The sequence below is a fragment of the Barbus barbus genome (genome assembly GCF_936440315.1).
Source record: "Barbus barbus genome assembly, chromosome: 13".
In the NCBI taxonomy this organism is placed as follows: Eukaryota; Metazoa; Chordata; class Actinopteri; order Cypriniformes; family Cyprinidae; genus Barbus; species Barbus barbus.
In genome coordinates, this window is record NC_136741.1 from 17175104 (window position 1) to 17199335 (window position 24232).

General features: G+C 36.5%; 1 protein-coding gene across 4 annotated transcripts in view; it reads left to right on the forward strand.

The window, feature by feature from the left end:
- dlg1a (discs large MAGUK scaffold protein 1a) overlaps nt 1–24232 on the forward strand; it is a 134422-nt gene that overhangs the window by 43405 nt on the left and 66785 nt on the right. For all 4 annotated transcript variants that reach the window (XM_079432080.1, XM_079432079.1, XM_079432081.1 and 1 more), the window contains one exon: nt 8190–8357. In XM_079432080.1, the coding sequence (XP_079288206.1) occupies nt 8190–8357 (168 nt within the window). The remainder of the gene's footprint in view (nt 1–8189; nt 8358–24232) is intronic.

A 24232-nucleotide genomic window follows, 5' to 3' on the forward strand; every position in this document is an offset into this window, starting at 1 on the left:
ATAAATAAGCTTTCTGTTGATGTACAGTATAATTTGTTAGGATAGGACAATATTTGGCCAAGATACAACTATTTGAATATCTGTAATCTGAGGTTGCAAAAAAAATCTAAATATTGAGAAAATCGCCTTTTTAAAGTTGTCCAAATGAAGTCAAGACAAGTCTTCAGACAAGGAAACATTTACTGGAGAAAACAATATTACAGTATGGATACAGGACTCATATTTTAGCCAAGAACAGCAGTTTGGTTGTGTTTTACTACTACTAGATTGTTTTTATCAGCTGGCTGAACTCGCATTCTGACGGCACCCATTCACTGCAGAGGATCCATTGCTAAGCAAGTTCTGTAATGCTAAATTTCTTAAAATCTGTTCCGATGGAAAAAACAAACAAAACAAAAACAAACTCACCTGCATCTTGAATGGCCTGAGGGTGAGCAAAATTTTTGTATCAACTATTAAGCTGTTTAAATTGTTGTGTTCCTCCTCTTCTTCCCCCATTAATAATCTTCGGAGCAGATACAAGTAATCAGAGATGCTTCTGTGTTCATTTCCATGCTTATTGGCAGCTACAGAGGTTGGTAGACCTGATGTAAAGGTCAGCAGATGGATGTCTGTTGTCAAACCAATACCTTCTCTCTCAGGGATGTAGATTGTAAAGGAAGCGTGTTTGGTATGCTGCAGACAGCTTTTTTTCTCTTGGCCTGTGGAGCTGTTTATTAGGTTTTAGTGGCATCCCCATTCCTCTCACTTTGCCCACCTGCCGTTTTTCCATCAGCCGCTAATATGTCCTTAAATAGAAACCGCTGTGAGGATTAAAATGGCAAACTGTATGAAATTATGCCTTTTTACAACGGAGCGGTTCTTAACAGCTGTCACTTACTAATAAACTAAATAGTGACTATGACCTAGTGATAATACCATTAGAAAATGAAGTGAAATACATGATTAATCATCTCCGTGACATTTTATTAGAGAAAATTCTGCATAAATGTTATCAGAGAGACGGCTGGTCAACATAGCAATCTTTAAATTTCTACATGCCTTTTGCAGAATAAAATTGCTTTTCTAGGCTGCTATTTTGACTAGTCTTCATTTTAAATATATATTAAAAAAAAAAAAAAAAAAATATATATATATATATATATATATATATATATATATATATATATATATATATATATATATATATATATATATATATATTTTTTTTTATTTATTTATTTTTTCAATTTGTATAATCACGTATAGGACTATTAAGATGGAAGATTTCCTGAAATTGAAATCACTGCTATTTAGCTCAAATATTTACAGTACAAGATCGCAGTCTGATGTTTTATTCTGAAGATCTACATTGGACAGTGTGATCCTTTTACATATTGACTTACATAACTAAGCACTTTACATTTTAGTCAGTTAACCATGAAGCTCCGTTTGTGACCGGCAGTTCCACATGCTCTCATATGAGCATCATTCATTAGCCATTCATTACGTAAGGCATGTTTGAATTGATCACCCCCTACGTCTTTGTTGATAAGCCATTACAGCAGCAGAAGGAATCCTACTGAAGTGTGTAAAACGTCTTAGATTGCGGTTGCCCCGAGTGCATATGATGTAACGATGGCATGTATGAGGAAAGAAGGCAAGGAAGGATGCGAAGGAAGACCAGGAAAAGAATGAGCTCCGTTTTTGTTTGGAATTCTTTTTGCTCCAATCATAGTAGATTTTAAGCATGCAAAATTACACCACAACAAATATGAGCAACAGGATATGATGTCATGCTCCAGGGTGTCTGTTTTGAATAAAGCAGTAGTTCTCCAACTAGTTACACCTATAACAAAGTTTTAGTTTTTTTTTCTCCAAGTCCAAGCTTAAAGGAATATTTTACCCGAATAGTCATCATTTACTTCCGCTCATGTTGTTTTAAACATGTATGCATTTCTGTCTTCTGAAAAACCAGAGCAAACAAAAATGTCAAATCTTTTTCTTTTTTTTTTTAAATGGGGTTAATGGTGTTCAGTGTTGAGCCTGCCAGATCAGAAAAAAACATGCATATGTAATATTTATAATAACATTTAGAAAGGATTACAGTGTATTTGCAGTCCAACTGGAACACATTAATACTAAATATTGGGAGCAAGATGTAATGTAGCCAATTTTCAAACCTCTTCTGCTGTCTAGAAGCATTTTAGCCTACATTATTGATAAAAATGGAGTGCTGAATCCAGCGTATCTGGTTCAAAAGCTACTCTAAATTCATGTTCAGAAAATTGACTTTGGGGGAAATGGAATAATGTCCTGCTTTTTATGTTGATTGCCTAACAATTAGAATATAAATACTCTAATCAGCACAGCTATGTTAATACATACATTAGCTAGAGGATGGTCAACACTTATTCCCATCACAAAATTCTGAGGAAAGTATGTGAGCGATGCTACAATCTCGTAAACAAGTTAAATTAAACTTGTCAACAGATCAGAAATTAGAAATTATACTTACAAATAATAAAATGAAAAGAGAAATTATTAAATTGCAAAGTTAAATGTTTTTTTTTATTAAATAAAAATGTAATTTTAATGATTATTTTTCATTTCATGTACTTACAGCTATATACATGCAATAATTAGGCTGTCAGTTGATTTAAAAATTAAATACAATTAATTACATGATATGCCACTGTCAGAGAGTCACCGCAGTCTCCACCAAAGACACTCACCAGATCCCAATCCCCTGATTTCTGATCAACGCCACCTGTCAGCACTAATCAGCAGCACTATATCCCTGCACTCCTCCCGTTTACTCACTGTCAGGTCTCAATCTTTCCATGTTGACTAACCTGACCCACTTACCTTTTGTCTACTTACCTGTTGCTCCAGTGTTCCTATCCCTGTTCTCCACCACCCCAGTTCTCCACCGTCTCCACGCTCCACTGTTACCTCCGGATCCCCTGGAAAAGGAGAAAGGACATTCACACTCGGATAAGCCCCTAGAGACATTCCCATTCCCATTCCCCACCTGCTTACCTGGACATTCTGCTCATCTCATTCCCCTCTGCTACTACTCGAACAACTAACCTTTTGATTGTATTGCACTTACCTCTGTTTCCTGTGTCTATCTGCTGACAGCCACCTAATTGCAAATTATTTATCTTATTGAAATACGATTAAACAGACATGAAGTCAATCCATTTTACAATTGAATTTGCAATTCAATGTCAATTTAGGGGCTATTATGCTCATTTTGCGTCTTTTTCTCTGCTTCCATTTGAAGCCTGTATTTGAAGCCAGCATTTGCTTATGGCTATTATTCCCATATTTTCCATTTTGAATTTTCACAGTAATGCAGAGCTTTCTCATAAAGGACCTACAGCTGGCTTCCTGCTAGTTAATTATAGTCATCTCAAGGGGGAGCTGCCAAGAAACAGACAGCCGTCTTCTTTTTTTGATGTGTAACGAAAACAAGATTTGTGCTTGATTTTGTGTTTTAGGATGTATGCTTCCAGTTTGAGCAGCAAAACCTGTCCTTGTATTTTTTATTATTATTATTGTGGCATGCACCCCTAAAACTCCATTAAAAGTTTCATCAAAACATTAATCAACATCAGACTAGAACCAGAAATGTGATCATGTTTGGATCATGTTTGACTCTGTTGCTTATAATAAAAATGACTTTTAAACATACTTTGATATTTAAAAAAATAATGTTTTTTACCTCATTATAAATAGTTTTCGTGTGTTTATCCGTTCCGGCACATCATTTTGAGGTCTTCAGACAAGTTTATTTCAGGGAATGTTTTGCAAGTGACCCATAGCACTTATTGTCATCTGGTTTTTGAGTGTAACAAGATTCAGCCTGCTTCGGTTTTGGATGAGCAGTAGCAATGTGCTTTGAAAGTTTAATTATAGGTTTTGCAGTGGGGGACAGCTGGGAGGAGGGAGGGCCATGATGTTTCCTAGAGAGATAAGAGGCAGAAACTATTTTAATTCTGCTCACAGCACACTGTCTGTTTAGATGTCAGCTCTTTCTTCATCTCCCAGGATGAAGCAGGAGTCAAAGTGGATGTGATGATCTCATGTCTCGTTCCTGTCCGCCCTGTAGATCGCAGCAGGAAAAGGGCAGACAAAGGAAGAAGTACAGTACACTGTGCTTATTGGGGTGGCATATGAAGTTGTGGTCAAATATGCACTATATTTTGAATTAATTTTATAACCGCACTGTTGGAAAATATAGCTTAAGCTATTTTAGAACATCAAAACTGGTTTGTTGCTGGTCCAAAATGGTCTGTCAGCTTTGACCAGCTTGGGCCATCTAGAAACCAGCATCAATGTTTCAGAAACTTTCAGATTAAATGCATAATTCACCCCAAAAATAATGTTTTGTAATCATTTACTCAACCTATGTTATTTCACGCTTGTATGATTTTACACAAAAATATGTTTTTGCTTTTTTTTGTTGTTTATTGTTTGTGACCGTGAAAGTGAATGGGGTCCAAAAGTTCCAAAAAGGACATAAAAGTAGTTTAATAGTAATACATACAACTCCACTGGTTTAATCAAAGTCATCTGAAGTTATAGAGTCATTTTGTATGATGAGCATTTGAACTGCATCAAAGTGAAGTATTGATTAATTTTAGAGTGATCTACACCTTCATAATTGATATGCCAGCTGGATGAGAAGTGAAATGCATCAGAATATACATTATTCTTTGAAGGTTTGGGGTCAGTAAGCTTTTCTTGTTTATTTGTTTGAAAGAAATGAATACTTTCATTAAACAAGGGCATCTTATATTAACCAAAAGTTATATTTTACAAGTAAATTTGAGCTTGCTATTTATTAAATCGTGTAAAATAACAATATCCACAAAAACATTAACCAGCACAACTATTTTAAACATCGATAAGAAGAAATCAAATCAGCATATTAGAATGATTCCTGATGGATCATGTGACACTGAAGACTGGTGTAATGTCTGCTGATAATTCAGCTTTGCCATCACAGAAATATATATATATATATATATATATATATATAAATAAAATGGGAAACCTGTAATAAGTTTTCACAATATTACTTATTTTACAGTATTTTTAATCAAATAAATGCAGCCTTGTCTTACTGACCCCTAACATTTGCAGCATATTTTGTATTTGACAATAATGCTCATCCAGACAAAGAAAACCTGGTAAATATAATGCAAAGCCTCACTAGTGGTAGAATTAGGTCAAAGGCTCTCAAACGGGCCTGTGTTATCTGGCAAATATAGCAGTGTTTCAGTTCAGTGTAAAATCATAGAATTGATTTCAGTATTGACCCATTTTTTTGTCAAACAGAATGCTTGCCGTTTGTTTGAAGGGCCACACATCTGGGCATCCAGCAACACCTGCTCTGTGCGGTTCAGCCGAGGTGAATGTGCCAGGCTTCATAAACCTAAATTATGCTGATTACACATTTATCATGCAAATGATGCTTAGTCTTGTGGAGTGAATATGGTTGTTTTGGCAGCTGTGGGACGTGCAGCCGTGATACAGAGCTCTCCCGAAGGTATTCAAGGTGAAGCATCTATAATAAAGTGCTGTGTTTGCTGAGCTCTGGGCCTCGGTATGTTTTCTGCCAAATAAACAGACAAGAGCTGACAGCTTTACAGCAGCATGGCTAGACCTGAGACAGAAGGGGCACGAGGAGCAGGCGCAGGGCTCTTCCACTCCTTAAGATCCTATTCAACATCCATCAAACCGCATTTCGAACAGTCGTGCACCTCTCAAGGTTCATCCCGCTCTAGGGCAGTGGCATTGTATTGTAGAGGACGTCGCCTGTGTAAAGTCTGTCTAGCATTAGCTTTTCACTGCTGTCAAGCTTTCCGAGACCTGTCTTCCTTGGTTGACTGGCTGTGTGAGTGATCTTTCTGCATTTATTAGGTTTTACTGACGTTAGCTCAGTTTGGACAGGCCAGCAGCACAGAGCAAGAGAGCATTGAGCCAGTCGAGCAGCTCATTATGCAGGCAAGCTGGCCCCACAGTCGCAACGGCTGCGCGCCTGAAGCAGAGTCACTGAAGCACTCAGCGGTGTAATAACATCTCCAGAACTGCTCCCCGTCTGTCCCTTTCTCTCCCAGCAGTGGCTCAGAGTTCAGACTCACCTCAATTTTACTGGATCTGTGGCCCGCTGAGAGTTGTTTGAACTTTTGAGTTGTTCGGAACAAGGCAAGGGATTCTGTGCAGTGTTTTTGCTAAAAGCTCAGCAGACTTCTTAGGATTTGGAGGTCATATGTTCCAACGTGTCAGTACTAGTAGTAGCAGACTCTTCTCTCTGTTTTTTTTTTTATTTTTTTATATACTGCAGGGTTCAACAAAGGAATTTTTTTTTTTTTTTTTTTTTTTTTTTTTTACTACTGTTCCCACCAGAAAATAAGGTCAGTTTTATTTTTTTAAAACAACTTTTATATGGCTCAGAAATAAGTAGAACAAATATTTGTATTTATTAATAAAATATTGGAATATCTATTACTTTTATTTAGTGTTCTTGCTTTTTTGAATTTTTACAACCCATCTGTTTATCTATTTATATAAGTTTAGTTTTTTTTTTTTTTTTTTTTAGAAACCACCTTTGTGGCATAAAAATATTAATTAACTTTTAACTACTACTAATTAAGAATAGTTTTATTTTTTGTTTTTATTTAATTAATTTTAATTTTGTTTTATTTAATGTTTTACTAAAAATATTTATTAATATTATTTAATTGACTTTTTAGTTTAGTTACTTTAATTTTTTGTTTAATTTTTTATTTTGCTTTTAAGTTTAGTTTTATTTTGTACACAGCCCATCTGTTTTAACCAGCTAGATAACATGATCTCTTTATATAACATATATTTAAAACATATTTTTGCATTATGGTTTAGCGTTACTGGGTGCCAAGCTTCCTCTGTGTGCAAGTTTTACACTTACATTTTCCAGTAGATTATTAATTTAGCAGACTTAAATGCGTCTTGCAAATGAGAAACAACATACATGATTCAAAAGAGATAATATTAATACTGCAGAACAGTTGTCAAGTTGGCCAGAAGTCTTCCAAACTTTTGAGCTTAGTCCCTTTCAAATCCTTAGTAAATCTGTAGTATAGACAGGCTATCAGTTACCACATTATATATATATATATATGTAAATATGCATATTTTGATTCCATGTAATTTGATTCAGTGTATTTATGCTTATCTTCAGACTGTTCTGTTGCATCAATTGCAGCTTGTGATGTGCTTTTGATGCAGCAGTCTGAAGTTATTTCAATACGTTTTACGGACCAATTTTCAGTGCTAAAATAGGGCATGGGATTCTACCATGAATCTCTCCATATGAGCAAATCCCCTTGCTGCTGAGAGGTAGTGACGTTACAGTACGCAACCAGCATAAGACCGCAAATTGGAGTTTGTCCCACTTTTTTGGGCATCTACCTTCCCTAAGAAACCTGCCCTCTTTTTCTTCCCTCTAGACTTGTGTTTGCGTTTCCCAGGAATGCCATAGAGGCGGGCATATGTATCAGGGTCAACAAGGCACTTGGACAAGATGGATGTCTGCGGATAAAAGGCACTGCTGAATAATTTGCGTTTCCAGTTAAGAAAGTTATAGAACAATATTTCACATACAGTCTTGGCAGATTGGGGTCGACTGTGACGACTGTGCAGCGGGTAGGATCTGGGGGTGCCTGGCTCATTTAAAAAGTGTTTCCCATCTCAGGAGTGTGGTCTAGAGAGAAATGAAGTTGAAATAGTTTCACAGTTCTGTATCAGTGCTGGATTTTAACTTCATGAGGTCTTGTTTTTCTTCAGATCACAAGTATTCTACATTGTGGTTTGAATTTCAATGCCCAAAGCTCCAAGTTAACCAGTTAACATTTTTTTTTTAATTAGATTTAAAAATGATTTGCCAGTGAGGAATGAAACTTTTTTTTTTTTTTTTTTTTTTTTTTTTTTTTTTTAAAGGGTAACAAAAGTTTATTTTTCTTGCCTCACCTGAAAATATATTTTTTTGAAATCTTACAACAAATATACTTAAGATACTCTGTTTGGTATTCATTAAAAGCTTGTAACATCAAATCATATATGAAAAGTTCATTTTTGGGCCAGTGTAGATACAAGCAATGTGTTTAATATATTACTGCATTATAACTATGCATTCTCTCTCTTTTTCTCCTTTTCAGAAATATAGATATCAGGATGAGGATACCACATCGCCTCCAGAACACAGCTCTCCACACCTACCAGGGGATGTGCGTCCTCCTGAGCTGGTGCAGGTGTCGGAGAAAAACATCTCCCAGATTGAGAATGTACACGGCTATGTTTCCCATTCACACATCTCTCCTATGAAGGTAAAATCTCCCAGCATTCCTCTGGCTCCATGACACATTTCTGTGCTGCATGGCATCTATTCTGTGTCTCTGTGCACTCTGTAAACATGCTTAAATGTTGTGTGTGATAGAATCTCCATCAGTGTCATGTTTACACGAGCACAAACGTACACACCAAATAAATCACATTCATACACTACATTAAAGACTCAAGACTACAGCTAATGATTATTTTGATAATCAAATGTTATGTCAGATGGGAGCGAGATGGATGTTTTCTGTGCATAGCTCACAAACACAATCTATAATCAAATTCATTGTTGATTATTTTCATCATTGATTATTGATTGTATCAATAAAAGCAGCCCTGTTAGGGACACTTTAGTATGAAAAAACAAGTGTAGAACATCATAATTAGGAGGAATATTTCGGTTCATTGTTCAATGTTGTGAAGTAGCTTCTGCCACTGGAATGTGAAAAGATGATTTTTTTTTTGTGCCTAAACTGATTTCAAAGGATTTTTGGAAAGCTGAGAGCCAAATTGCAAAACAGCCAAATCAACTTAACACTAGCTTGTCCAAGTTGGAAGACCAGCTTAAAGGGATAGTTCACCCAAAATGAAAATTATCCCATGATTTACTCCCTCTCAAGCCACTCTAGGTGTATATGACTTTCTTCTTTCGAATACAGTCGGTATTATATTAAACAAATGTCCTGGCTCTTCCAAGATTTGTAATGGCTGTGAATGGTGGTCGAGATTTTGAAGCCCAAAAAAGTGTCCATCCATCAAAAAAAGTACTCCAGGTGACTCCAGAGTGAGGGGAGGGGGGAGGGGGAGGGGGAGGGGGAGGGGGGGGGGGCCTTCTGAAACGAAGCAATGCGTTTGTAAATGATAAATATCCATATTTAAAACTTTGTAAACTGCAATCTCAAACTTCTGCTAACTGTCATACTAGCATATGCTAACCTCGACTAGCATATTCTCACTGGAGTTTACGCTTCGGCTACATCCTATGTCATCTTCTAGAAAGCCACTCTTTCGTGAGCACGCATACGACAGTTAGTGGAAGATTACGGTTTATAAAGTTTTTTCTTACACAAACACATCAATTCACTTCAGAAGGCCTTTATTAGCCCCCCGGGGCTGTGTGGAGTACATTTTATGAAGGATGGATGCAGTATTTTGGGCTTCAAAATCACGACCACCATTCACTGCCATTATAAAGCTTGGAAGAGCCGGGAATTTTTTTTAATGTAACTCCGATTGTATTCGTCTGAAAAAAGAAAGTCATTTACACCTAGGATGGCTTGAGGGTGAGTAAATCATGGGGTAATTTTCATTTTTGGGTAAGCTATCCCTTTAAACCAGCTAAGACCAGCAAAACACCATGTTTAGGTTTTAGCTTTTCAGCCAGGTAGATGAAGGGAATTTCACCTGTAGTGCTGTTTGGATCCTTTGAGCTCATAACAAAATAATGTTACCTAGCTGCTTTGTTGCATAAAGTTCAACATATCATGTAATATATCATGTCCACTGCTGAGAAAACAGCTCAGTAGCAACCCTTGAAAATAATAGCTCTGTTCCAAATGCTAGTGCCTTGGTATTTACTTCCTTCATAAGAAACAGTTTCTAACCAAAAGGAACCTCATAAGACATTGGTTTGAACTTTTCTACTTGGACATTTCAAACTTTCTACTCACACATAACATAAATAGTGCTCATGAATTGCATGTGAGATTAGACTCCCTGCTGATATAAAGTACAGTATGTGTTAGCTTGTTGCTAATGACTCAATACTCTAAACACAAAGCACACACAAATGGAAAATTTTAATTATATATAACTGTTATTCATATAAAGGCCTATTACGTGACTCAGAGTTCATTGTAGAAGCTTAATGCAAGTCGATTGCCAGACGAGAAGATACCAAGCGCAGACGCAAGAAAGAATAAGCAACATTATTTATTAAAAACTGGACTTCTACACAGTTAGCTTTGTTTATCTGGTCATCATTAATGCATTATAGCCAGTCCACAGAGACCGCTCTGCTGTACAGTGACTCCGTTTTCTGCAGCAGTTGGATGGAACTCTTAAAATATGGATGCACAGTGAAACATTTGTCAGGAAAAGATTATGTGCATAGCCTGATAATGTTTTCAGTATCTTGCGTTAGCAGTCACGCTAATTGTTTCAGCTGTAAATTATTCTGTTTACTGGCCAAATACGAAACCTTTCAGGGTCAGGGGATATTTAGCATTTTTTTAAAGATATGTATCATGATTAGGCCTAAACAGAATCTGCAGATTGTTTCTTATTGTCGTTATTGATTATGGGACACAATGTGCAGAATTTTGCAGAATGGATTTATAGAATGTTAAATTGTTAAGCTGACCTGGAAATACTACAATTGGTAGCTGAAAGCAGTATCAAATTACCCAGAATATTTAAGAATATATGTGACCCTGGACCACAAAACCAGTCTTAAATTGCACAGGTATATTTGTAGCAATAGCCAGCAATGGGCCAAAATTATCTATTTTCCTTTTATGGCATAAATTATTAGGATATTAAGTAAAGATTGTGTTCCATGAAGATATTTCGTAAATTCCCTATCATAAATGTACTAAAACTTAATTTTTTATTAGTAATATGCAATGCGAAGGACTTCATTTGGAAAGCTTTATAGCCTATTTTTCTCAGTATTTTGATTATTTTGCACCCCTTTAGATTCCATATTTTCAAATAGTTGTATATTGGCCAAATATTGTCCTATCCTAACAAACCATACATCAATGGAAAGCTTATTTATTCAGCTTTCAAATGATGTATAAATCTCAATTTCAAAAATTGACTCTTATGGCTGGTTTTGTGGTCCAGGGTCTCACATTATTTATATATATATATATTGCATAACATTACACAGTGTCCTAACCAAATGTGATGCAATTAAAGCTTTTCCACACACACACACGTTGGTTTTTGTGGTTTATGGGGACTCTCCATAGGCGTAATGGTTTTTATACTGAACAAACTGCGTGTGCTATTGCCCTACACCAACCCTACACCTAAACTTAGCCCTCACAGGAGACTTTGCACCATTTAGTATGTTTTTAAGCCTTTTGAATTACGGGGACATAGGCAGTGTCCTCATAAACCACCTTCATATTGTAATACCTCTGTCATACCCATGTCATTATACAAATTTGTGTCCTCATAAACCACATAAACACACACACACACACACACACACACACACACACAGATAGGTAGATAGGTAGGTAGATAGATAGATAGAAAGGTAGATAGATAGAGAGGTAGATAGATAGGTAGATAGATAGAGAGGTAGATGGATGGATGGATAAAATGTGTGTGTGCGTTTGTCACAATATTTGCCATTTATAATAAACTCATGAAGGCTTATGTAAATAGATTTATATAAATAGTGAAAATAAAATAAAAATGGGTTGATTTATACAAATTAAAATATATACATTAAATAATTATATTATTACAACCTAAAATTCACACGTTATCCGTCACCCACATTAAAGATCAAATATCTATGGATTGGCTGTCAGTGAATGATGTTGTGCAGTATGAATAGACAAATTGCTTCTCAGTCACTTGTCTCATCGTGTCTGGTTAGGACACTGTGTTATGAATGACAGGCATTGAAATTTTGTTTTAATGGAGCTCTCTGTGCATTTCAGGCCTCTTAATGACCTAGTGTTCTCACTCACTGGCGTCTTGAACGGCTCTACCACTAAATTGCTATTATTCTTTATCCTTTGTAAAAGCCAGGTGAACGTGGCAGTTTTAAAACCCATTTCTAGCACACCGTGAGCAGTGCTGATGTTTGAGGAGCTGTGCTGGGCTCAGATCAGTGGAGCTCCCTGCATGCCGTTAGAGCAGCGCCTGACAAGCCCTGCCTGTCACCTCCTATCAGCCTCAGCTGCGCAGAGCACGAGCTAGTGCTCTCTGTCCCCGCACACACACAAAAACACACTCGCTCTGTCATCACTATGAGCCTGCATTCCTCCTAAATCAGTCCATGTGCTCTAGGCTGATGGTGCTTTCTGGCTGCTGGCCCAGCTGACGTGCGGTACTCTCTTAACTCTCCCTCACAACAACATGACAACATGAGCTCTGAGAATGCGTGCATCGTGCTACAGACACACATCTTTGCAATTAGTTATGTTTCCTTTTCCAAAACGAATCATGCTTTGTTTACTAAAACAGAATTGGATAGTTCGATGATTGTGATTTAAGATGATTCAAAGCAATTTCCTTATTAGATTGGCCATGGTCTGTTGCTATCTTCATGAGTACCTGCAGTTGCCTTACGCCACCTTGTGACTATTGTTTGTAATGAAAGGATCATTAGCAGTTTAAGTAAAAAAAATTCAGTTCTAAAATACTATCCTGGTTTATCTTAATATGCACAGCCAAATGTATGTAGAGCAAGTTATAATTGTTAAAAAAAATTTGCTATACAAAAAAAGTTCTGTAAAATTTCTGGCTCTTTGCTTTAATGGAGGATGTTAAATAATTTTGTCAGTGTTGATCAAATTTCCCATGAATCAGATTTCGCTTTACGCACTCTCTGCCCTAATAATGACGTGACTGCATGCTTTCTGCAGAATATGACACATGAACCACATGCCCCTGGTCAGGTTTCTATTTACAGACCGCTCTATTGGCAGTCAAGACACAGGGATGCTCCCATCCAGAGTAACGGATTGTTTAACCTTTCGCTTCAGTGGCACACAGCCTGAGTTCACCTCCTAAAGCAGATGCGCTTTGTTTAATGTCATATTGATTTAAAGTCATAGATGTTTGAGATTTTTGCTTTTTGCCTGTTTCTGGGATTGTGTTATGATTCCCTGTGTGCTTGGCTGGAACTGTCAGCACAGATGGAGATGACATCTTGTGGCTCCCCATGTCCCACAGTTGTAGCGTCCTGTGACTGGCCTGCCTACTTGTAAAGGCCTAATGATATCTGTGCTGAAGCACAGAAAAGCTCTGCTGTGATATTTTTATCAGGATGAATAAATAGCGTGTTTGTCATTTCACAACTAAGAGACGTGGGTCACGGTATATTATATAATTTGGAAACACTGAGTGATCAATAGTGTTTTGTCATTGTGTCTCTAGCATGAATTTCCAGTTTTAAATTTGCAGAAATTTGCAAATATACACTACTGTGTGTAGTTTAAGATTTTGTAATGTTTTTGAAAGAAGTGTTTTGTTTTTTTGCTTACATGCATTTATTTAATCAAAAATACTGTAAAAACATAATATTGTGAAAGTTTATTACAATTTAAAATAACTTTTTTTTTTCCAGCAGCCATTACTCCAGTCTTCAGTGTCAAAGGATCCTTCAGAAATCATTCTAATATGTTTATTATAGGATTCAGTGTTCAGTTGCTGCTTATTTTTTAAATGTATTTATTTACTGTCATATTTTCCGAATTTTTTTAATAAAAAGATCAAAAGGACAGTATTCATTTGAAATAGAAATTGTAGAAATATAAAAGTCTTTACTGTTATTTTTGTATACATTTTGAATACATTTAATGCATTCTTAGTTTTATTTATAAAAAAAAATTCTTAATGACCACAAACATTCGAATGGTGTATACTGATAATGAATCAGTATAAATAGGAACAAATCTAAACCAATACTTTTGGTTAATAAGTTTTTACATATTGTTTTTTTTTAATAATTAATATTTAAATTCCAGTCATAAATATGGCAGCTACAGTATGAGAACAAGGACACATGAGTACCATATTCTTATAGGCTGCTGAAATCCTGGTTAGCTAAAATATTTAATAAACACAGACAGGTATGTATAGAACTTTGAATTGTGTGGGTTACAATTATTCGCTTTTCCACCATCGAGCCAAACGTTCTAGTTGTGTTTCCACTTGAGCTTTATTACGTAGGTAACTTTGCGGAACTTTCTGTGGAGTTGAGTGGGTGCAATTCTATGTGGACCTGTCTATAAGTAATTATGCTGATTAATCAATTAATTATTTTCACTAATTAATATCAAGCATTTACTATAGGGAAGATACACAGCTGACACATGTGATCACATTGTGGCCCATATTTCCAAGCATTCTCAGAATGACTCCATGCTATGGAAATTTCCTGCCGTCTTCTGCCACACAACTTCACGTGTGTGCTTTTTATAAGTGTCTGCAGTTCATCATGATGATCCATGGTTTTAGAAAAGAGTGCTTTGTGTGTGTGTGCTGCAGTATGACCGATCATCATTATGACATTATGGATGATTAGAGTTCAGTCATTAGACTGAACTCCCCTCACACCGCCTGTTTCTCACTCGTTTTTGCGTTTGCCAGCTGTTTGTTGCTTAGTGAAGTTGTGTTATGTATGTCGTAGCTGCATGGGTTTCAGTGAAGGGCACGATGCTTTCACATACTCTCATTTTAAAGCTGCTTGTGGGCACATTGTTTGATATATTTGTGTGTGTGTTTCTGTCAGAGTGTGTTTGCTACTCATATTTATCTCCTGAGCTGCGTGCCCCTCCTCAGGTAGAGTCTCTGGAGTGCGTTTTTGACGGGCCGTCTACATTAGGAGGTGAGGAGGTCCCAGCCCCCGCCTTTGCCACACTATACTCGCAAAGTGACGCACTGATGCAGGTAACCCAGCGCGATTCTATGGTTTTATTCACGTTTTCTTTGATTCACCATGATAAAACAGATGGCACAAGATTATAATTTAGAGAAATCTGTGTTGCAGTTTGCTTTGTAAGCACCAGGTGGCAGATATGTCACAGTGTTAGGTGGCATGTATGTATTTCTGTTGGATAACTTGCAGTTTGGATTTATATAATTTATGCGTTTTCTATTAAAATATTTTATTTTCTGACATCAGTTGGATTTAAAGGGACAGTTACTCAACCTCAAGTTTTTCAAAATCTGTGAGTTTCTTTCTTCTGTTGAGCACAAAAAAGGGTTGTATGTATGTATGTATGTATGTATGTATGTATGTATGTATGTATGTATGTATGTATGTATGTATGTATGTATGTATGTATGTATGTATGTATGTATGTATGTATGTATGTATGTATGTATGTATGTATGTATGTATGTATGTATGTATGTATGTATGTATGTATGTATGTATGTATGTATGTATGTATGTATGGTACACACACACACACACACACATATATACACATACACGTGTATATATATATGTGTGTATGTATGTATGTATGTACGTGTATATAATTTGTTTTATTTAATTTTTTCCCAAAATGCTTCAAAATATTTTTTGTTCAACAGAATAAAGAAACTCGTACAGGTTTGGAACAACTTGAGGGTGAGTAAATGATGACAGGATTTTTATTTTTGGGTGAACAGTCCCTTTAAGGTGTTATTTTGGCAGACTTCCATTCGATTCTGTTGTGCAACAGGCACCAGCTTTTCAATAAAAATACTATTTCACAAAAAAAAAAAAAAAAAAGTAAAATGTGTTGTGAAGTTGAACACCAGTTCACATTGACTTGAAAATTTGGTGTTCAGATCTACTGTTATATACCTTGTAATGATTCTTTTCCTATAAAATCTTACATTTCTTAAACTGTGTAAGCTATTTTTTTTAGATTTTATTTATATATTTTTGGAAATACATTAAGTGTTTTTAGAAAAGTCATTAGTAACAGCACCTTTGGGACAAATACAAGTTCAGGTGCAAACACTTTTTCATGTTTGTTGACAAGATGACCCTTTATGGTATTTGTAAAGAAATTATCTTATCTGTTTGTTGTTGGCGCTCTTGAAAAGGTAAGGATTTCCAATAAACTTGTGCCAGTTTCTGGGTCGAGGAGGATTAAATAATTCATGCTTAATTTGTCTGACTTGTTGCACAGCTACTCTAACCATGTTCCTCAGTAGGTCAAAGCATTTGGTCTCTTTAGGGCAAAATGGTCAAACCAACCTTGTGAGTCCAAATATGACAGGACGTTTAAGAGAGTTGATTTGCCATTTAATGAAATCTCTTTTTGTATGAGTTCATGTTCAAGTTAGATTTTAAGTCTTTGTTTTTCTTATAGAAGCCTCCATGAAGCTGTTCAGGTATGCTGTTTGTATTTTGTTTGTTTTTTTGGTAGAAAGCTTTGCTAGATTTTTTTTCTGAGTATATGTGTTTGTTGTATTTTCAAGAAGTGATGTGTGACTCTTGCCTTTCTCTGTTGACGCATTCAGAGAGTTGTTTCTTGTTCACTGAACAGAATGTCAGACCGCATTTTTAAAGTGGGCATTTGGTGTTTATAAGGTTTGTGGCAGCAACAATTTTCCGGGGGAGGTTGTGAAACAGGACGATGCATTGTCCTTATATTAACAGGCATGCAGGCTTTTACACAAACAGATGGTGCAGGCCTGTTTAAACCTCATCTACTTGATCTAATATTGAAGTTATGTCATATGATATTTGTCGCAACATTTAGCTTGAACAGAAATGAATTAAGTATATTTTTTAAATTCGCATTTGGCTGCCGTTCTTTGTATTAGGCTTTCCATGACTTTACACATGAAGAATAATAAATTACTATTATTCTCCTGAAAATCATATGAGGTCTTGACTCAAATAATTTTTAAGGAGTTTTTAGAAGCATTAGAATGTGTCTTTTACATTTAGCCTACCATTTGTTTAGAAAGCTGTTTTCCCTTTTTTTTTTATTTGTTTTATTCTCACCAAGACTACATTTACTTTATCAAAAAAACAGTAAAACACCATCCATCTTCTTCCGCTTATCCGGGGCCGGGTCGCGGGGGCAGCAGTCTAAGCAGAGATGCCCAGACTTCCCTCTCCCTAGACACTTCCTCCAGCTCTTCCGGGGGGACACCGAGGCGTTCCCAGGCCAGCCGGGAGACATAGTCTCTCCAGCGTGTCCTAGGTCTTCCCCAGGGTCTCCTCCCAGTGGGACGCGCCCGGAACACCTTCCCGGAAAGGCGTCCAGGAGGCATCCGGAACAGATGCCCGAGCCACATCTCCACGTCCCTAGAGCTAGCTTCTGTGTCCAGGGATCGGGTTGTCGAGGCCCCTGCCTTCGACTGCCGCCCGATCCTCTTAGCACCGGCCCCTTACGGTCCCTCCTGCAGGTGGTGAGCCCACAGGAAGGCGGCCCCACGTCGCTCCTTCGGGCTGAGCCCGGCCGGACCCCATGGGGGGAGGCCCGGCCACCAGGCGCTCGCATACAAGCCCCAACCCCGGGCCTGGCTCCAGGGTGGGGCCCCGGCTGCGCCATCCCGGGCGACGTCACGGTCCTCTGTTTATTTTTCTTCATAAGGGGGTTTTTGAACCGCTTTTAGTCTGACCCGTCGCCTAGGACCTGTTTGCCTTGGGAGACCAGGGGCATATAGCCCCGGACAACATAGCTCCTAGGTTCATTCGGGTACTCAAACCCCTCCACCACGTTAAGGTGGCAGTTCAAGGAGGGGACAGTAAACACCGATATCGTCAAATGTTGTTAATAATATAAATTACTGTTTTCTATTTTTATGTTTTCAAATTTAATTTTTTTGTGTAATGTCAAAGCTGAATTTTCAGCAGCCATTATTCCAGTGTTCAGTGTCACATGATCCTTCTGAAATCTTTCTAATATGCTGATTTGGTTCTCAATAACTTTTATTATTATTATCAATGCTGAAAACAGTGCTGCTTAATATATTTGAACTATATTTTATGAAACTATCATATGTTTTCAGTATTCTTTGATGAATAGGAAGTTCAAAAGAACAGCATTTAGCTGAAATAATGCATGCTTGTGTAATCAGTGTTGTTGTTCTGGCCAGCTGTCACTATATATAATATATAGTGGGATGCAAACATCTGAGCATTAATTGGCTGTCTGACAGGCATTCAAAATCTAATTCAACTTGGAAAATATTCAGAATTTTCATTATTAAAATTGTTTTATTTTATTTTTTATTTTTATATACCAACACATTTCCTGAAAAGGAACTATAGTAAATGAAGCAATTGTTGGTATTCTGTCTATTATTTAATTTAGTTTTTAAAGGATAGGCCACCCAGTAGGGATTTTTTTTCTCACTTCACTGACCCTGTTATTGTATGGCAAAGACTGCATAAAGATGTATAAAGCATTTCTCCTTTTGTGTTCTATTGAAAAAGTTATACGAGCATAAGGGTTTTTTGGCAAGACATGAGGTTGAGTTTTTATTTTTGGGTGACCTAATCTTTTCATATTCTCTGGTCCTGAGATTTTCCATCTTTGTATTGTGTTCATGTCTTTAGTTTGTCATCGGCAGTGGAGAGTAATGCAGTAATGTGGCTGGAGCTGCAGGGCAGTAAGTGCATTAGTTTTGTCCAGCCGTATAACGTAATGGGAGCTGCCTCACTCTGCCTTGAATTCAAATAAGGTGCTTTTCTGACTCTCAGTAATTTGTTTTAGCCTGTAGCCTCTGTGGGGACATGTGAATCTGTGGTAGGGCACTAAGTGTACCGTGAGCGTGAAGACTTCAAATCCCATGTGTTACCAAATAAAGTGATGCATAACAACTGTTGACAAGGAGACCAAATGGCTGCACGGCTGCCAATAAGCTCAAACTCCACTTAATTTTCTTTGTCATCTTTTTTTTTTTCTTTTTTTTTTACAGTGGTTTACTTCTTTCGCCAAGGTTCACTTAATGTCTGATGTTAGTTGAATATGCATCATTGATGTTCAAGTGAGGCTGGTTTTGTGTTGATTTCTTAATGTTGTGCAGTCATAGTCATGAGGATTTCAGAGCAAGCTGTTTTTTTGCAATTTAGTTTCAGTAAATGTTCCTTTCGGACTAAAGATGATAGAATGTCTATATAGGGATTATATAGGGCCTTGTGGATATTAGTGACTCGCTTAAAAAGTACTATTGGAATTGCAACTTCGCCCAAGTTCATCCAAAAATGAAAATTGTGTCAGCATTTCCATTTACTCATCCTCATATTGTTCCAAACCTGTGTGAAATTATTTTTGTTGAACATAAGATATTTTGAGAAATGTATTAGTGTTTTTGATCAATTTAATGAATCTTGCTAAAAATATATATATATTTTTTTTTTTTTCCCATATGGTGGTCCCATATCAATGGTAACCAAAACTGTTTGGTTACCATACCAACAATCTTCAAAACATGGTCTGTTTTCTGAATAACACTTAAGAATTTAGTACTATAGTATTGGGAGCAATTCTCACTATTAACTATTTGCTTATTAGCATGCATATTACTAGTTTATTAGTACTCATAAAGCACATATTCTACATTCTTAATCCTACCCAATACCTAAACTCAACAGCTACCTTACTAACTAGTAATATGCAGTAATTAGGAGTTTGAGGCAAAAATCACTGTTGATACAGTAGTTGGTTAATGGTGAGAACTGGACCTTAAAATAAAGTGTGACCATTTTCTGTAGCGTTTCAAAGATGAAAGAAAGAGGGCAAGTAACGTTGGTTTTCCAAATAAACGCCATAGCAATGTGTCTTGAATATGTTTTGCATTATAAGTCAGATGCCTCTTTCTTTTTGGAATTATTGCTTGAGTAGACGCATTTGTCTTTTCAGTTCCCTTAATTATAACATCTCTAGTGCTATTTTTAAATGTTTAGTCAAGCAACAATATGTTAATTATTTAATGTATGTCTAAAATCAGGGATTAAAAATTAATTGGTTCTAAGTAAAAACAGTAGGCTACTTTTCCCGAGGTTGGATGAAATAAAACATTAGGCTACTTGCTAATAAATTATATATAACTATTATATATAATTAATGTATAATAATTTAATTTTGTCATATGGATTTTTTATGATTTTTTTTTTATGAAAACTTCGTTTTTGAAAAATAGAAGAAATAGGCTATTCGTTGTTTCTATATTGGTTATGAAGAAAATTCATTAGCCGAGCATATTTGTTATTAAGTTGATTTAAAAATCTTTAACAATTTAAGAAGTTCAAAGTTAAGAAAAAAACTTTTATTGGACTGCAGATCGAAATAAAAGAATTCTAGATATTCTTTAAAATGAGAGAAATCACTGACATAATTTAGGCTACTTTCATCGACTGCAAAGAAAAAAAAAGAAACCATTTCATTTGCAGTGTTAACTTATGAATTGAAAGAAAGACAAGAAATAAATCACAACCAGAACAATCACATTTTTTTTCTTGTAATCAAGAAAAGACAAAATTAAAAAATGAATGCTGAACGATGTTTGACAGTGAACACATCTCCACTGCATAACCCCATACAATCGCAGCTGTCAGTCGCAAATATTAAACATGTTTAAAAAAATCTTTGTGAAAACTACTGGCAACGACTGGTTCTTGAATTCAAAGATAATAATCTTTAGACACCACACACTGTGATTTTTCTGCCGACTGCAAACAGCGACTGAGCCCAACTGGAACAGACCCGGTCCGACTGGGCACGATCAGCTGCCAGTAATAAATTCAATTCATAATCGGCCTCACAATCGTGTAGTGTGTTCTCGGCTTTAAGCTTTCCATTGATGTATGGTTTGTTAGGATCAGACGATATTTGGCCAAGATACAACTATTTGAAAATCTGGAATCTGAGGGTGCAAAAAAATCAAAATATTGAGAAAATCGCCTTTAAAGTTGTCCAAATGAAGTTCTTAGCGATGCATATTACTAATCAAAAATTAAGTTTTGAGATATTTACAGTAAGAAATGTACAAATATCTTCATGCAACATGATCTTTACTTAATATCCTAATGATTTTTGTCATAAAAGAAAAATCTATCATTTTGACCCATACAGTGTATTTTTGGCTATTGCTACAAATATAACCCAGCGACTTAAGACTGGTTTTGTGGTGCAGGGTCACAAATGTAGACTCAGCGGTAGAGTTACACTCACGAGACACTGCACTTATTCGCAATCACAAAAGTAATTTGCGTGTGCTTTAGCTTAAAGCAGGGGTGGGCAAACTTTTTGATTCGAGGGCCACATCAAGTTTTCCACATTAAGTGAGGGGCCGCATAATATGAAGCTTTGATTTATTTAAAAAAAATTCTAAATTGACACTCACTTACTACTGTACTATGTATACTTGTACCTACATGGCAGTTCTATTCTTGTACCATCTCTACCTATTTTTATGAGCACTTTATGACATACAGATAAGTTGCATCAGTGTGCAAATCAATTAATGTATAAGACACATTTTATCATTTCATTCAGAAATAATGTAAAATAAACGAAACGTTTACAAACATTAGAAACATGTTTTTATATTCCCTACACTCCACAAACAATCCTGTAAATTTAGCAGTGTTCAGAATAGAAAAAAGAACGAAAACATAAGTAAAAAACAAACACAAATTATAGTGGCATTCACTATAAACATATATTATAATCGCCCAGCCTAAATATTTAAAGCGAAACTGAAACTAGCGGCGTGGTTGCTGGAAAATGCACAAAACAAACTCACTTGCCTTTTCTCATTCATCACCAATCCTAATGTGTGCGCTTTGCACTTGACCTTGATTGCTTTATATAAGTCGCCTTGGAAATCACAGCACATTTCAGATGAAAAAACGCAATTTATAATGCAGAAAAACAGTACTATAAAAAAGCATATCTTTGCAAGATAAAACGACAAATTATTTCCATGTTTTCCCCACAAAATTACAGTACCATGAACAGGAGGATAACGCTGGCATTTGTTCTGATACTGGAAAGTATTTTAATAATTTTTAAAACAGTTCCAATACAAGGCATTTTTCAAAACAAATGAACACTTTCACATTTTTAAAACATGTAACTTATTTACAATGGTGCCAGTTTTGTAGTGTATATAGCTATTTTGACTTTTTATTTTGTATTTTCTGTGCGGCTTGAACGCGGCGTCCGTCAAAAATAGACTAGGCGCCTCTCTTTAGAGAGCCGCTTCTGAAACGTGCCGCGGATTGATTGGTGCGGCGGGACAGTTTAAATCAGGGGTTATATACAGCAATACTGGCTACAGCGCCATCTATTGGATTTTACTGATATCGCATATTGGAACAACTGCCTCACGGGCTGGATGAAAACGCCCGTAGTTTGCCCACCTCTGCAGATTCGTATCTTTTTTTAAATCCCTCGCGGGCCGCCACAGGAGTGATAGCGGGCCGCAGATGGCCCGCGGGCCGTAGTTTGGACACGCCTGGCTTAAAGCCTTGCCAGTTAAACATTTCATTCGCGTGCACATTCAGATCAACAAGCTCTCGAGTTTTGTTACTGATCTACCTTCATACTGCTCCGACATCCGCATTAGAGCGCGTACACTGAAGCGTGCGTAAGTTACACTAAAGGCCGGTCAAACAGCACATGATTACTTGGTTATCTTAGATATCGTCTGATTGATTGCTCTAATAATGTCAAAAACACACAAGGTTTACATATAAACACAGCTAGTTATGTCTAAAGCGAAAGTAAACCGAGAGAAACAGATGCGTGCAGCTCTTAAAGGGACAGAATGCTGCTGATTTTCATTAAAGGGATAGTTCACCCAAATTTCATTATTTACTCATGTTGTACCAAACCTGTATTAATTTTTATTCTTGTCCTGGACACAAAAGAAGATATTTTGAAGAATGTTGGTAACCACTGACTTTGATAGAAAAAAAGGAAGTCACTGGGGACCAGCAACTTGTTTGGTTACCCATAATCTTCAAAATATCTTCTTTTGTGTTCAGCACAAGAATACAAATTAATACATTGTTTAACAGAATAAAGAAACTCATTAAGGTTTAAAACAACTTGAGAGTGAGTAAATTATGACCATTTTAATTTATAGATGAGCTATTCCTTTAAATGTTAACAAAATAAGACAAAGAGAAAAATAACTCCCTGCTCCTGAATGAAGAACTTTAATAAGTTCAGCAGTAATAAAATAATTTGAAAATTTCAACAACTTTTCACATCATATCTTTTTGCACCAAATAGTATCGGTATCGATAAAATGTAAACGATACCCATCCCTAATATATTTTTATTATTCAGTTTCTTCTTATTAGCAATGTTGAAAACAGTTGTGCTGCTTAATCTTTCCATGGAAACAGTGAAAATGTTTCAGAATTCTTTTGTGAATAGAAAGTTTTTATTTTAAATTAACATATTTGTAGAATGTCTTTACTCTCACTGCTGAATTTAAGTATTTATTTCTTTAAAAAAATCTATTTTTTTTGTTTCCCCCTGTAATTGATTGATTGATTGATTTGATTGATTGGTTCGCTCCCTCGCTCGCTCGTTCACTCGCTCCATTCACTCACTCACTCTTCCCTGTCTGCTGCCTTTGGCATCAGCTCAGGATAGTCACTGGTGAAAGAGCTGTGGAACTGTGCTCAACCAATTAGCAATGTCATTTTCCTACATCTTCAGAGTGTTTAGTCACATGACATTTATAGCTCTAGTGATTGGCTTGAAAAGTGTGGCCCAGTAAGCAAAATGTCAACATAAACTGCTTTAGCTGAGCAACCTGTTAAGAACGGAAATCCTAACACATAGCTTACCTCCTTGTGTGTAACTTTTGACAAGGTTTGGCTACCTGAGTAATAACACGTCACAGAGTTATGCCTCTCTGTCTGTCTCTGATGCTCTTGGTGTTCCAGCCACATTGCTGTCTCAGCTTTGTACCGTGTAGCGTTCCAGTCATCGCTCTGCTCTGAACCACGTTCTCCCTGCCTGTCTGAAAGCCTCCTTTAGTCTAGCTGAGAGCAAAGAGGAGGAACGCAGGGGAGGAGGGGAGAAGAGAGAGTCAGCTTTACTGAAAAATGAGCTGTGTCATTCTTGGGGAATCTAACAGACCACAGTTTAGAGTCCCGTAGCACCAGATGTCCCCTTACGGCCAGCATGCATGT